Source organism: Nicotiana tabacum, chromosome 22, assembly GCF_000715075.1.
Source record: "Nicotiana tabacum cultivar K326 chromosome 22, ASM71507v2, whole genome shotgun sequence".
In the NCBI taxonomy this organism is placed as follows: domain Eukaryota; kingdom Viridiplantae; phylum Streptophyta; class Magnoliopsida; order Solanales; family Solanaceae; genus Nicotiana; species Nicotiana tabacum.
In genome coordinates, this window is record NC_134101.1 from 62,012,206 (window position 1) to 62,028,541 (window position 16,336).

Below are 16,336 nucleotides of genomic sequence, written 5' to 3' on the forward strand. Positions count from 1 at the left end.
AATTTTCTACTCCTTAATAAATAGAATTTAATTACTTGGAAACTTATTAAAAAGAGAAATAATACGGATTAGTTCACCATTGGCTTGCCTAGCGGCGACATTGGGCGCCATCACGGCCTATAGGGGAAATTGGGTCGTGACAACTGCATAGTTATGTATATCCTTGCATCTATTACTAACTTGTTTGATTCTTTGTTTCATAGCAAAAATTCAAAAAATGGCAGCTAACGATGTCAACATTGCACACAACGTTGAGGCTCACGCAAATCTTCCTTAACACGAGGATTCAATCAGTAATACCCGCAACGAGGGGGACGTTGCAACTCCAGTCCATGGCGGACAATATCCCCGACATGTGAGGGAAATGACTCCTGATGATGTTGAGGACGAGCATGTTGCGTAAATGGAAAGGATCTTGAGAGAGAAACAAAAGGCCATCATGGGTCATCTCTCAAGGAAGGACTAGATGATGACGAAACTAAAGCAGGAGTTATCAAGCCCTCCTTACAACGCGAACGGAAGAGGCCCATCTCCCCCCGGTGCTCCTACAAATCAAATGGCTTAAAGAGTTGATAATAATACCCCGAGGGGTGATGTCAGTTTCGACGGAGCCGGGAGGATTGTTAGAGAATCGGTAACGACAACGGTAATGATCCATTCAAAATCGAACTCATGAGATTCATGAGGGAAATGAACGAGCGGATGGATAAGAACAGGAAGGATTTCCATGCCTGAATGGATCAAATATTGGGCGCACCACCAGTTTTGAAGGGTCTGATTTCGAAGAAATACATTAGTTACCTTTTAAGCCGAGCGCAACACTAGAATTGATTCCGAAACTGTTCAAAATGCCAGCCATACCAAAGTACGATGGGACTTCAGATCCTTAGGAGCATATCACAACCTATACAACGGCGGTGAAAGAGAACAACTTGGCTCAACATGAGATTGAGTCGGTTCTGCTCAAAATATTTGGAGAAACCCTCACGAAAGGGGCCTTGACATGGTATTCGCTTTGACCCAAACATTCAATTGATTCTTTTGAAATTCTCGCAGATTCGTTCATAAAGGCTTATGCCGGGGCCAGAAAGGTCCAAGCTCTGTAGGCAGACATCTTCAGGATCGCACAGGGTGAGTCCGAATTACTGCGGGAATTCATCAATAGATTCCAGAAAGAAAGGATGCTACTACCGGCCATACCAGACGAATGGGCAGCTGAGGCATTCACTAAGGGTTTGAATTTGAGGAGCTCCGATGCCTCCCGAAAGTTGAAGGAAATCCTGCTCGAATTTTAAGTGACCACATGAGCGGATGTCCATAACAACTATGAATTAAAGATAAGAATATAAGATAATCAGCTCGAGTTCCCAACATCAACCAAGGGACGGGACCGAGACAAGAAACAGGATAAATTCAAAGATGATTTTGAGGTAGAGCGGCGATCTTCTAAGGTCCGATTCTTGACGTACGAGAGAGCCGAAGGATGCGACAACAAAGGGTTCCGGTCCGTGTATAGGATTTCCCTGATAGAAGACATGACCACGGCTGGAACAACATGTCATTACAAGACAAAGAGGTACCGTGGTCCTGGGATTCCACTTATCCCAGGTTGTCAGAGTACAATTTCAACGTTAACATCGTGGAGTTGGTATTGGTGATGAGGAATATCAAAGAGACACAATTCCCGAAGCCAATCAGATTCGATCCCATCCAAAGGGATCCCAACTTATGGTGCGAATATCATATGACTCATGGCCACAAAATCGAGGACTGCCATTATCTGCACGAGGAGGTGGCAACGCTACTGAAGAATGGCCATCTTAGGGTATTCTTGAGCGACCGAACCAAGAACAATTACGGCCGCAGCCGTGATTACACATAACCCTCGAAGATAGGGGAATACCCTCCTCGGATAACCATCAACATGATTTTTGGTGGGAATGAAATCAATGGTGTAACCTTTTCGGCGGCTAAAAGGACAAAAGTATCAGTAACCCACAACAAGAGACTCCGAGAAGTCGCCGAAGATAACATCACCTTTATGGAGGATGATGCCGACGGACTTCTTCTGTCGCATAACGTCGCCCTGGTAATTTCTCTTAATGTTCTAGATCTTAATATTAAACGTGTTTTGGTTGACCTAGGAAGCTCAACCAACATTATTCAATTGAGAGTGTTGGAACAAGCCAAATTAACTGGAAGTATCATTCCGGCGACAAAGCTCCTCACTGGGTTCAATATGACAAGTGTGACAAGCCGAAGGGATATCTTGCTGCCCACGAACGTTGATGGGGTCACGAAGACCACCTTATTCGAAATGGTGGATGGTGACATGGGCTACAACATAATCCTCGGTAGACCATGGTTACATGAGATGAAGGCTGTACATTGACTTATCACCAACTGCGAAAATTCCCAACCCTAGGGGGAATCAATTAGATAACAGGAGATCAACCGGAAGCAAGAGAAATGAATGATGTGTCTTTTTCCAGCAGTAAAGGGAAAGAACCTAAAAAATATTAATTACAGGAACCAATGCCTACTCCCGAGCCGACCGAAGATAATAAAGACGAGGGGCATAAGAATACCAGTAGGTACCGTGATACTTTCAGGTACCGAAAGAGACATACGCAACCAAGTCCACGACGGAAGAGCTCGAGCAAGTAACTTTGTTTGAGGAATTCTTAGAGAAAAAATTTCACTTGGGAACAAGACTCAATCTCGAGCTCAGGTCAGGGTTTATTGATTTTTCTTAAAACTAATGTTGATTGTTTTGTATGGTTGCACTCAGATATGACAAGTATCCCGCTAAAGCTGGTTGTGCATAAGTTAAGCTTGGACCCAAACATCCCTTCGGCGAGGCAAAAGAAACGCCCGATAGCCGAGGTCAGAAAAAAGTTTGTTAAGGAAGAGGTAACTCGATTACTTGACATCGGTTCAATACGGGAGATAAAGTATCCCGGCTGGCTAGCTAATATAGTTGTAGTTTCAAAAAGGAATAACAAATTTTGAATGTGCGTAGATTACAAATACTTGAATAAGGCATGCCCTAAAGACTCGTTCCCACTGCCAAATATTGATCAAATGATTGTTGCAACAGCCGGGCATGTGTTAATAAGTTTCCTCGATACCTATTCCGGGTACAATCGAATTAAGATGAACTCAGAGGACTAGGAAAAGACTTCGTTCATAACAAACTTTCGCATATATTGTTATAATGTGATGCCCTTCGGGCTGAAAAACACCGGATCTACTTATTAGAGGCTCGTGAACAAGATGTTCGAGAAACAAATAGGTAAAATAATGAAATTCTACATAGATGATATGTTGGTCAAGATTTTGAATGTAGGTGACCATTTAAAGCACCTCCAGGAAACCTTCGATATCTTGAGGAAGCACAACATGAAACTCAACCCTGAAAAATGCGCGCTCGGGGTTAGCTCCGGTAAGTTCTTGGGTTTCTTGATTTTAGAAATGGGGATCGAGGTAAATCCCGACAAGATCAAAGCCATCGAGGACATCCCAGACTAGTTGACAAATGTGAAAGAAGTCCAAAGTAGGTTAATCTCTCGATTCTCGAAAAAATATCATCAATCTTCTCTTTTCTTAAGAAGACGAACAATTTCGAATGGACTCCAAAATGCCAACAGGCCTTAAAAGACCTGAAATGTTACCTATCGAGCCACCCATTACTATCAAAGTTGGGGGAAGGCAAACAACTGCTAATATACTTAGCGGTCTTTGAGGTAGCGGTAAGTGCCATTATAGTTCGAGAGGAAGAAGGTACGCAATCTCCTATTTATTATGTTAGAATTTTTTTTCAAGATCGAAAACTCATTATCCACACCTCGAAAAACTGGCCTTAGCTCTCGTAGTCGCCTCTCGAAAGCTTAGACCTTATTTCAGTGCCATCCGATAACCATTGTGACAACCTTTCCCCTGTAAAATGTCCTTCACAAACCTGAGTTGTCAGGTCGCTTGGCCAAATGGGCAGTTGAAATTAACGAATTTGATATTGAATATAAACCTAGGACTGCAATCAAATCACAAGTTTTGGCTGACTTTGTGGCCGATTTCACTCTCGGGTTACTACCTTTGGATGCAAAAGAAGCGGTGATGGTGTCAGAAATGACATAAGGAGTTTGGACCTTGTTCACAGACGGAGTTTCCAACGTGAAAGGGTCTGGGCTCCGGGTGGTCCTAATAACTCCTTCGGGGGAGACCTTGAGGTAGGCCATAAAAATTGTTTCATTAACTAACAATGAAGCTGAGTATGAGGCTATGATTGCAGGAATTGAGCTGGCCCAGGGACTTGGCTCTGAGGTCATCGAAATCAAATATGATTCCAACTGGTAGTAAACCAAGTATATGAAATTTTTGAAACAAAGGAGGAGCTCATGCAACAGTGCATGATTAAAGTTCAAACTTTGATTTCACGATTTAGGGAGTGGTCGATCACACACATCCCGAGAGAAGAGAATAAAAAAGCAGATGCATTGGCCAACTTGGGGTCGTCTACGGAGATGAAAGGATCTGACTTCGGTACTATCGTTCAACTTATGCATTCGGTACTGGATGTGGACAACTATTTGAAGTAAACACAACCAACCTAGTTTGGGGCTGGAGGAACGAGTTCATTGATTACCTTCAGCATGGCAAGCTGCCTGAAGACCCGAAGGCATCCCAGGTACTTCGAACCAAAGTGGCTTGTTACAGCCTCTTGGGTGGATAATTATATAGAAGATCATTCCAAAGCCCGTTGGCCCGATGTTAAGGATCCTTGGAGGCAGACTACGTAATAAGAGGAGTACATGAAGGAATTTGTGGGAACCACTCGGCGCAGATTCGTTGGTGCTAAAATTGGTTAGGGCAGGATACTACTAGCCCTAGATGGAACAAAACACAAAGGCATTCGTTCAAAAATGAGATAAGTATTAGCTCCATGCATAGTTGGTGCACTAACCGGCTGAAATCTTGCATTCGGTACTATCTCTAAGGCCGTTCATGAAATGGGGAATGGATATAGTTGGGCCACTGCCACCAGGTCCCGGGAAGGTAAGATTTCTTTTACTTTTAACTGATTACTTCACTAAATGGGTTGAAGCAGGTCCTTACCAAAAGATCGGTGAGCGCGGAGTGGTCGACTTTCTATGGGAAAACATAATTTTCCGGTTCGGGATACCAAAGGAGATTGCCTGCGATAACGAACCACATTTCATAGGCTCCAAAGTCACAAAATTTCTTAAAGATGTGAAAATTAAAAGGATTACATTTTCACCATACCATCCAAGTGCAAATGGGCAGGTGGAATCAACCAATAAAGTGATTATTCAAAACCTCAAAATGATGTTAGAAGCAGCCAAAGGCAAGTGGCCCGAAGAGTTACCGAGCGTATCAGACAATGGCAAAATCGAGCATGGGAGAGACACCTTTATCTCTCGTATTTGGTGCAGAAGATCTGATCCCGGTGGAAGTAGGAGAACCGATCTTAAGGTACTTTCAAACGGATGAAGAAGAAAATAATGCGGCATTGTTGGTAAGGCTAGAATTTCTTGATGAATGTAGGGACTTGGCACACATAAGAATGGTGTCTCAGAAGCAGATGATGGAACGGTACTATAATCGAAGGACCAATCTCTACTACTTTAAAGTAGGAGACTTGGTTTTGAGGAAAACAACTCAGAACACTCGACAAATCAACGCCAGGAATCTAGGTCCAACGTGGGAAGGCTCCTACTGGGTTTCAACTGTCATCGATAAAGGTTCATACGGGCTGGAGAATCAAGATGGAGTCAAATTGTCTAGAAAATGGAACGTGACTCACCTTAAGAGGTACTACTGCCGATGGATCCTGCCTACGCTGAAAGTTTGTGCTGCACTCTTTCTCCCTTCGACCAGTTTTTATCCCAATCAGTTTTTTCTAGCAAGATATTTAATGAGGCAGCAATGGAAAACATACTACGAATGGAGCATCATCAGCAAAGTTAAGACTTTTAAATGATAAGGCATTGAAACAACAAGCCATTATGGGATGGTTATATAATCTTTGGCTCGATGGCAAAGTCCCTAATGGGTAAACGAAGCTTTTCATTGAACCAAAGATTATCTAACCGCTCACAAGTGTTTTTCCTCAAAGGAGTAAGACTTCCAGTGTTCCAATTCGTATACTTTGCATTCGAACACTAGAGGGGAATATTATGGGAATATGATAACAAGATTGCCACGATACTTGGGATTATGAGACTTGGGAACAACAATGTCTCATTGGAACCGGGGACTACACAACTTGCCCCGTAGAAACAAGTTGTACAAGTTAGCCATATGTATTGGCAATTTCATTTTTTCAGCAAACAAATGCTTATGTATTTTGAAGATAAAAGGAATAAAATGAAGTCCTTTTATTTTTATCTTGTTTCTTGTCCAAACGATGAATTGATTTTATTATTTGAAAGTTAACTAAAAACTTCAAATGCTAGTGCTGAAATGAACTGGAGACGTCCTCTTTAAGAGCACTGTAAACATAAGAGGGCCCTCTCTTATGAAACCCTCATAGTAAAGGGTTGGTTCCGGAAGAGCTTATGCCCGGAACCCAAAAGTTATCGAAAGAAAACACACACGAAGCCTTATCTAATTCGACGCAAAAAGAATGAACCTTGCGTAATACTTAAACAAAAGTCCTATTTATTTATCAAACATGCTAAATGACATAATTACAAAGACACACAAGGAAAACAACAAAAGAAAAAAAGGCAAAAAGCTAAACTTCATCGCCACCGACACTCGAGGGAAGAGAGGCATCTACGCCCCCAGGAGAAGTAGGTGGATCTACCACCGGCGCAAGATCTTGGACTTCATCATCATTCTCTTGAGGTTCCTCCTCGGTTCCCGAAAACTCGAAATTGGAACTAGAAGAGTCAGTTGCATCAGGCTGAGGCGGGAGGCATTCTCGAGCAGTTAACTCCAGCGCTCGAGCCTTGGCGATCTCATCGTCACTATCAATAACGTCCGCTTTGGCCTCTTCCAAGGTTTTCCTTCTCATATGGTACATAGAGTATGTTTTTTCAAAAATGAGGGAATGCCCTTGGTGCTGAAATGTTGCCTTAAGCCTGCCGACCTAGGCCAAAAGGCAATCTCGCTCGGATCTTGTGACACCAAGGCTAAGATCGAGATCACAGAGTGTAGATATGTGGACCCGATTTTACTACATGATCTTCTTATACCTCTCTTCCATCCGGGCCTGCCTTTCCTCAGCGGCAACAACCTCTTCGACTTTATAGTTCAAGGTGGCCTCTAAATTATACATTCGTTTGGTGGAGGCAGACTCGCGCTCAGCAGCAGCGAGCACATCATCTTGGACCTCAATCCATTTAGCCTTAGCTTCTTGAAACTGTACATTTAGCTAAGAGGATTCTTGACTGAGGGCCATCACGACCTGCTCACTGAGTTGTAACTCACTCGCCTCAGCAGCTTTTGCTTCCAGTACCAAGAGGCGAGCATCAATTTGGTCATTCTTAACCAATAGCTGATCCCGCTCAGACATAAGTCCCTCTTTTTCAAGGATCAATCTTTGAAGGCCCTCAAAAGCGAGGAAGTTGCCCTGCAAAACGTACATTAATGTCTGAAATCCTGTTATAATAGAAGAATGAAAACAAACAATGGGAGAACGAGTACGATACCATTGTTGCATTGTGCATGGAATTATGCAACATACACTCCCCTGAAAGAGAGTGTATCTTCTTCTTATCTTTTTCTGAAGCCAGCGATATCTGGAGAAGGAAGCGAGTAGTTGTGCCCCAAATTCCCGTGGTCAGGGGACTGGGGAGGGGAGACATCATCTTCTCGAGCACCTACGGCCGAGAGAGGAGATGCAATAATTACTGGTGATCAAGGCACATACGGTGTGGGGGAGATGAAGTTGATGGTGTTATAGGTTGAGAAGAAGCTACGACAGAGGCTGTGCTGATTATTGCTTGCTCATCAACCAAAGGAATAAAAGGCCTGTTCTCCGACCTCATAGGGCCGGGAGTAGCAACTGGGACTGGAAAGGGAGAATCAACATTCTCCACTAAATCCATTTCTCCCCAGAGTGCTCAGACCTCACCCTAGGTTGGGGTTCTAAGCTCTCCAGATTGAGCATTTTATTGAGCTGATGAAGATCGTTGTCTCCTATGAAGGGAAGCCTCTTCATCACTAGCTTCCCCATCATCGTCAATGACCACAGTGGCTGCGGCTGGCTGGGCATAGCCTTCTTTATTTTCTTATTTTTATCCCCAGCCGAGAAAGAACGCCACATTTTTGGTTGCTTGTTCTTCTGCTAGGGACTCTGAGAAGAAGCACCTGCATCGATGCAGACCCGAGGGCACCACTCTAAGTGAGAGCCTCCTGCAACAACTTCACAGCCTCTGCAGGATAGGTCACAACCTCGATTTCAGGGCAGGTAAAAGAACCTTGCGGGAACCCTGAACCAAACAAAAAGGTATGTATATGCAGAGGCAGAAAGTAGAAAGAATCAATTTACCATGGTTCTTGGCCTTCCACCCGTATTTGGGGGCCAACTCTTTCCACCGACGGGTATCTAGCATAGTAATGTACAGAATGTTTTGAACCCATTCGTCCAGGCCTTTGATCATTGATGGTGTCCGCTGAGTAGCTGAAATAACGGAAGAAAAGCGGTTAGCAATGACATGGAACGACCTTTTACGGAGAAATAGGTAGATTTTAAACTTACGCGAACGACTCCATGATTCAGAAAAAGATGGAGTTGTGGCCGGGATGATAGCCCTGATGCAATGACGACAAACCGCTCCACCCATCCATGGTCATTGTCATCATCCATGCTCGTAAGCAAAACATGGTGGCCACGCTTGCTGAAATTTATCACCCCCCCACGAAAGATTTTGTGGGAGTAGAGGTTCATCATATGTGCCAGGGTTAGGGTCTCCCCCTTTTCCAAGCACAACCGGCGCAGACTAGACACCGTTGGCCATATAGAAGGACCTACTTGTGCCAAGCAGACCTGATACCGATGGTAGAATTCCAAGATCCTGGGGTCCAATCCCCCGCTCAATGAAAATGGGCCCAAAGTGAAGGGGTACGTATAAACATACGTAAAACCCTTCTTGTTGAAGGTCACCCGCTCCATCGGGTCAGGAGCAATGATGTTTAGGTCATGGAAGTCATTATCATCCTTTACAGTAGGAATACTGGAAGGGCAAATAGAAGAAGTATATCTACTAACGGCCTAAGTTCGAGGGTTCGCAGAAGGGAACTTCTCTTGGAAGTCATTAACGGTGCTCAAGTGCTTGGATATAATGGCGCTTACCGTAGGGTGATCAACATCAACATCAACCTCTTTATCTTTGCTTCTCTTTGGACCTCCACCGAAAGGAAGACCAGAGTTATTAAAAGATTCGGTGAAAGAAGCCATGATAGTAAGAAGATAATAGGGTTTCTTGAAGAAGATCAGAGAGAGGTGAAAGCAGAAGGAAGATAAGTGCAAAGAGGATAAAAGAGCTTATGGGAATTTTTAGAAGTGAAAGGGGTAAGATGAGGCGTATAAGTAAAGGTATAGACGGCTAAAATCGTGATCATGATTACCTTGAGAACCGGCAAAAATATTGCTGAATCTTGGGGTAACACGTGTTCGGGGTATTAAATGCGAGGAGACATGCGTCTTATCAATCGTCAGAGACTGTTATGAAGGGTCTAAAAAAATTTTTGCCAAGAAAGGAATCTTCACCAACTTTCTGATAACACAAAGATGTGCCACCAGAAAGCAGGGGGACAATCTGTATTGGGTAAAATTGGTTTATATTAAATGATCAAATAATTTTGTGACACATGGAACTAGAGGCATACAGAAGATGAATCGAGTAAGAACCGAGATCAAGGACAATAACTGAAGTTGGTATTGGATAGATCCCGATGGGAACATAATCAACGGAAGCAGAACGAATGTTTGTCACCAGAAGGCATTTAATAAAGAATATTACCTAATATTAAATAGGCATCCGTTGCAGATGTCACAACCCAAACCCCACTATAGGTCGTGATGGCGCCCAACGTCGCCGCTGGCAAGCCAATGGTGAACTAGAAATGTATTTATTATTTTTAATAATTTTAAAATAATTGATTTTATTCATTAAGTAAATGAGTAGTGGAAAATTATAGTAAAGTAAAGCGTGAACCAATGAAAGCGCAAGATACGGGAAATAAATACCAAAAAGAAAACCATAAAGTGTCTACTAGCATATTCCCAAGACCCGGTGTCACAAGTATATGAGCAACTAGTAGAATATACAAAACACCTAAGCTACTGTCTGAAAGTGAGAATAGAGGGAAAGTAAATACAAAGGAGAGATTGCGAGCGCTCCAAAACGGGCTCAGAGAGCAGCTCACCACTATGCCTCAGGATGACGGGGGTGCGCGCGTGAATGAGCGCCTGATGCACCTGCCTCATATCCTGCACGATTAGTGCAGAAGTGTAGCGTGAGTACATAACCAACATGTACCCAGTAAGTATCCAGTCTAACCTCGAATAAGTAGTGACGAGGGGTCGACATCGACACTTACTACGGGCCAATAATATAAATACATAAGTTCTACATAGGTACGAAATACATGAATAATAAAAATAACACAATAACCAACAATGAATAAATGGTCCTTTAACTAATAGTCAATTTAAAAGTCCCCAATTGACACATGCTAACTTCAACAATTTCAGGCCATTAAATAAATTATAACCTCTCAAGTCATAAAAATAATATCAAGTATATTCGGGTTCTGAGTATTATCACGCACGATTTATGCCGAGGTCGTATGACCCGATCCAAAATACTATGTGCACTACCGAGGGTCGAATGACACGAACCATAGATGCATCTATTATACTGCCAAGGCGAATGACCCACTCCCATGAGAGTAGAGAAGTTTACCTCGCTCGCGGAAGTACTTGCAACGCGAGAGGACATGGATTTCTCAGAGTTATTATCTATTTCCTCAATTCTTCCCAAAATAAGAAATTTAAATTGAAAATTTGCAACTTTAAAATCCCTAGTCTCAGCTCTATTCAAGACAATTAATATGCATAATAAACACAACAATATAATTAAAGCATGATGTGGATCTAAGACTAACGTACATATCATGGAATATAGCTAAACACGAACTCTCGTCACTTCGTGCGTACGTAGCTCCCCACAAAAGTAATACACGACAAAGGTACACCTACGAGGATGAGTTCCCTCTTACAAGGTTAGGCAAGAGACTTACCTCGTTCTCAAGATCACTTCAGGTCCACAAATCCGCTCTAAAGCCTCAACTTGGTGCCAATCAATCTGAAACTAGCCAAATATTATATCAATTAATCAATACACACTCACAAGTTTATAATTAGCCATTATAGAAATTACCCAACCCAAATTGGAAGATACCTAAAATTCACCCCAGGCCCACGTGCTTGGATTCAGGAAATTTTCGAAGATAAATTTTACCCATAATATTATGAACTCAAATATATAATTTATCCTAAATTCCATGTCCAATTTCGTGGTCAAAATACAAAAATACGATTTCTAGGATTTCTACCAAAATCCCACAATTTCTACTAATTTCCACAAATTTCCATGTTAAAATCTATATATAATCCAAGTATTTAACTTGTAATAGGTGGGAATCACTTACCTCGTGTTGCTCGATGAAAATCCCCTCAAAATAGCTCCCTAAATTCGGCCAACCCAAGTGAAAAATGAAAGAAGAAGAGCCAGATCACGTTCTTAAAACAGTTCTACCCAGTGATATTTTCGCACCCGCGGAACAGTAGCCGCACCTACGGTGTCGCTTGCACGACCAAGACTCCGCTTCTGTGGAGAATCCCTGGAGCCCGCCCTTCACACCTGCTAAAACGGCCCCGCTCCTACAACATCACGAGTGCAACAAGCTCCCTTGCTTCTCCGCTCCTCTCCGCTTTTGCACTCCAAGTAGCCGAACATGCGCCATCGCAGGTGCGGTCCAAATGTCGCTTCTGCGAATCTTCCCTATGCACCCCTCTCCCGCTTTAGCGACTCCGCACCTGCGCCCAAATTTCTGCAGCTGCGGTCGCACCACCAATTGGCCAAAACCAGCATTTTCTCAATTTCAAATTTCGATCCGTCTTCAATCCATTTCAAGCCCGAGGCCCATGAGACCTCATCCAAACATACCAACATATCCCAAAACACGATACAAACTTAGTCGAAGTCTCAAATCACGTCAAACATCATCAAAATTAAGAATCGATGGCCAAAACCTTTCTTTCAACTTTCCAAACTTCACACTTCGCCGAACGCGTCCGAATTATGCTTAAATATCTCGGAATGAGTCCAAATTTTGTGTCAAGTCACAAATCACAATACGAACCTATTCCAAGGCTCGGAACCTCAAACGAATATTGATCACATCAAAATCCATCTCAAACCAAACTTAAAAATCCTTGAACATTAAAAAAAATGCCAACCTTCCATATTAAGCGCCAAAATGCTCCCGGACCTCCCGATACTCGACCCGAACATGCCTAAGTCCGAAATCATCATACAAACCTATTGAAACCTTCAAATCTTGATTTCAAGGTCGTTTACTCAAAAGTCAAACTTTTTCGCATGAGAATTTTCCATCCGAATCAACTCCGAACTTTTTGAAATTCAATTCCAACTACGCGTACAAGTCATAATATATTAAGTGAAGCTACTCAAGGCCTCAAACAACTGAACGACATGCTAGAGCTCAAAATGACCGGTCGGGTCGTTACATTAGAGAATTTTGGCATTCATGGCCTGCCATTACACATTTGTCAATGGCCCCTCTTTATTGTCATTTAATAGAGGCTTGATCCTAGGATCTTGTTTCTTATGTATAGCTATAAATAGTAGTTTCAACAATCATTGTAAGGACACGAGGTCTTTGGCAAAACTTGTGCTACATTCTATTCTCAATCTAAGGCCGTCTCCAACCCTTGCCTTCATTTTCTCCTCCAAAATGGAGTAAAGTTACTCCAACCATTACTCCATTGTTTACTCCAAAAAAGAATATTCCATTTTATATTCTTCTCTCTCTTTAATATTATATTATTATCTTTCATTTAAATTTTATTTTCTTATTTCTATTAAAGAAATTCTATCTTTTTTTATTTTTTACATATTCGTCACATATAATTTATATTCCTTTCTTATATAACCATTTAATATAAAATTATTTTATACCATAATTGTTCAAATAATATAATTTGTAAGCAAAATATTATAGATTACTTTGACGGAGCTACAGGTATTTACAGAGACACCAGCCCTGTCAAGCTAATAGTCCAGTCAAGTGAGTCCAAAACCTGAATCCCAAATGACCCTTAACGCCCTCCTTGGCTACAACGGGTCTTCTTCAAGGGACTGCTAGTTATGTTGCCATAACCTGGACTTACTGCTTGGACTATCATGCTGTCTGGACTCTACAGTCTCAACCTTAGAACCGTCGGGTAATACAATACTTAATAATAGCAAAAGATATTAGTAGTAGCTTAGTATGACTAAGCTCAATACAATATTGTTTAGCCTATCATTTAGGCTAAATGAATTGTGATATTAGAGGAATAAAACAATAATAAAAATTAAAGTACCTGAACAAGCCGAGGTTGTGGCCAATGCCTGACCTTTTCCGATTTTATTCAATAAAACTATATACAAGAGAGTATTTTTTTACAAAGAAATATGAGAGAGAGGTTTCCTAAAACTTGTCTATTCCCAGAATTTAATGATCCTTTTATAATGGATCGTCTAAGAAAATAAAATTCTAATAGTAAAATGGCCGACAAACCTTTTTTTACATTATGGCCGACAAACTTTATATAATGGCTAAAATAATACAGAAACTTTTATAAAGTTGATTCCCTCGATTATAGACGAGGGGCCCTCTAGTCACATTATTAAAGCAGGTTCTTTGTTTTATTGCTGCTGTGTACCGACCCAATTTCTTTATAGGCCGTGATGGCACCCGACGTCCCGGCCAGGCAAGCCAACGGTAGACCAGCTATGTAATTCTTCTTTTAACATTTTTGAAATAGTTGATTATTTATTATTAAATAAGTGATAGATGTTAAAAATTAATAAAATAAAGTCTAACCAATTATAAGATCAGGGGTGGTGAAATAAATACTCAAAATTATCAAGTGTCTACTAGTAAAGTTCCAAGACCTAGTGTCACAAGTATATGAGCTATTAGTAGAATATACAAAATACTAAGCTACTGTCTGGAATAAGGTAGACAGAAAGTAAATACAAAAGAAAGACTTCAGGTGCTGCAGAACGGGCTCGAGAAGCAGCTCACCGCTAAGTCTTGGAGTATCAGGAGTGCACGTCGGGATAACCACCAGATGCACCTACCTCAGGACCTACACGGTTAGTACATAAGTGTAATGTGAGTACATAAACAACATGAGTATCTAGTCTAACCTCGAAGAAGTAGTGACGAGGGGTTGACATCGACACTTACTATGGGCTAACAATAAAAATGCAGGAATTATAAATAAGCATGGATCATGTAAATAATTAATACAACTCAGTAACAAGTAGTGAATAATAATCCTTTCACTAATAATAAATTCCAAGTCAATTCCTGTCATTTAAATAATTATAACTGCTCCAACCATAAATTAATGTCAAGTGTAATTAATTTTCGGGTATTATCACATACGATTTATGCCGAGGTCGTACGACCCGATCCAAAAATATACTGTGTGCACTACCGAGGGTCGAACGGCACGAACCATAGATGCATCTATTAACCTGCTGAGGCAAATAGCCCGCTCCCATGAGAGTAGAGGAAATTTACCCCACTCGCGGAAACAATTGCGACATGAGTGAACATGGAATTATTAGAGTTACTATAAAATCCTTCAATTCTTTCCAAACATAAGAAATCCAAACTAGATACTTTAAATATTAAACTCCTTAACCTCAGCTCTATTCAAAGCAATTAATGTGCATAATCAATATAACAGTGCGAACAAAACATGATGTAAATCTAAGACTACCCGCACATCCCATGGAATATAGCTCTGCACGGGCTCTCGTCACCTAGTGCGTACGTAATTTCCCACATAAGTAATTCACAACAAAATACACCTAAGGGGAAGAGTTCCCTCTTACAAGGTTACGCAAGAGACTTACCTTATTCCCAAGCTCACTTCCGATCCATAAATATGCTTTAAATCCTCAACTCAGTGCCAAATGACCCAAAACTAGTCAAATGTTTTAATAATTAATCAATATACGCTCAAAAGTTAATGATTTAGCTATTAGAGTAATTACCCAACCCACATTGGAAGATTCTTAAAATTCACCCCTGGGCCCACATGCTCGGGTGCCGGAACTTTTCGAAGAAAGTTGTTACTCATAGCCTCAAGAACTCAAATATATAATTTTTACCCAATTCCATAACCATTTTCGTGGTTAAATCCCATTTTCATCAAAACCTTGGTTTTTCATCTAAACTCATAATTTTCACAAATTTACATGTTAAAATCTACCCATAATCTATGTATTTAACTTACATTGGATAGAAATTACTTACCTCCAAATTGCTAGGTGAATACCCCTCTCAAGAAGCTCCAAAATCGCCCAAAACGTTAGAGAAATAGGTTAGGAATGGCCTAAGTCCCGTATTAAATGAAGCCTTCTGCCTCCAGAACTTCCGCTTTTGCTCCATGGCCGCATCTGCGGTTCAGCTTCTGCGGACAAAGCCTCGCAGATGCGGACCATGCCCAAGCCAGCCCCTTCCGCTTCTGCGTGTGGAGCCTGGCATCTGCGAGCTCGCTTCTACGGGAGAACCGCACCTGTGCAACTGGCCGCTTCTGCGATTTACTCCCCACATCTGCACCTTCACAGATGCGGCCAAGAACCCCACTTCTGCAACCACTGGGCAGCCCACGCTGGGCTGCTTCTGCGGTTGGCCCTCCGCAGGTGCGATTGCACCAGAAGCTGGAGGCTTCAATTGTTCACATAATGCCAAACGGCCTCCGTGCATCGTCCGAATGGCATCCGGGGCCCCCGAGGCCCCGTCCAAACATGCCCATAAGTTTGTAAACATAAAAGGGACTCGATTGCACCCTCGGAACGCAGAAAACAACATTAAAACTAAGAATCACAACCAAAAAATAAATGGAATCAACTTATGAACTTCAAATTCTTCCAAGTTACTCTGAACGCGCCGATTCATACTTAAACTACTCGGAATGACACCAAATTTCACGTGCAAGTCTTAAATCACTATACAGAACTATTCTTAGGCTCAGAATCATAAATAGACCTCA

At 41.8% G+C, this 16,336-nt stretch overlaps 1 protein-coding gene across 1 annotated transcript; it reads left to right on the top strand.

Annotated features, from left to right (window-relative positions):
• The first annotated feature begins 1,924 nt into the window (after positions 1-1,924).
• On the top strand, positions 1,925-2,392 carry LOC107775707 (uncharacterized). Its single transcript, XM_016595457.2, has one exon. The coding sequence runs from the start codon at positions 1,925-1,927 to the stop codon at positions 2,390-2,392; it is 468 nt and encodes a 155-aa protein (XP_016450943.2).
• Positions 2,393-16,336: the final 13,944 nt, after the last annotated feature.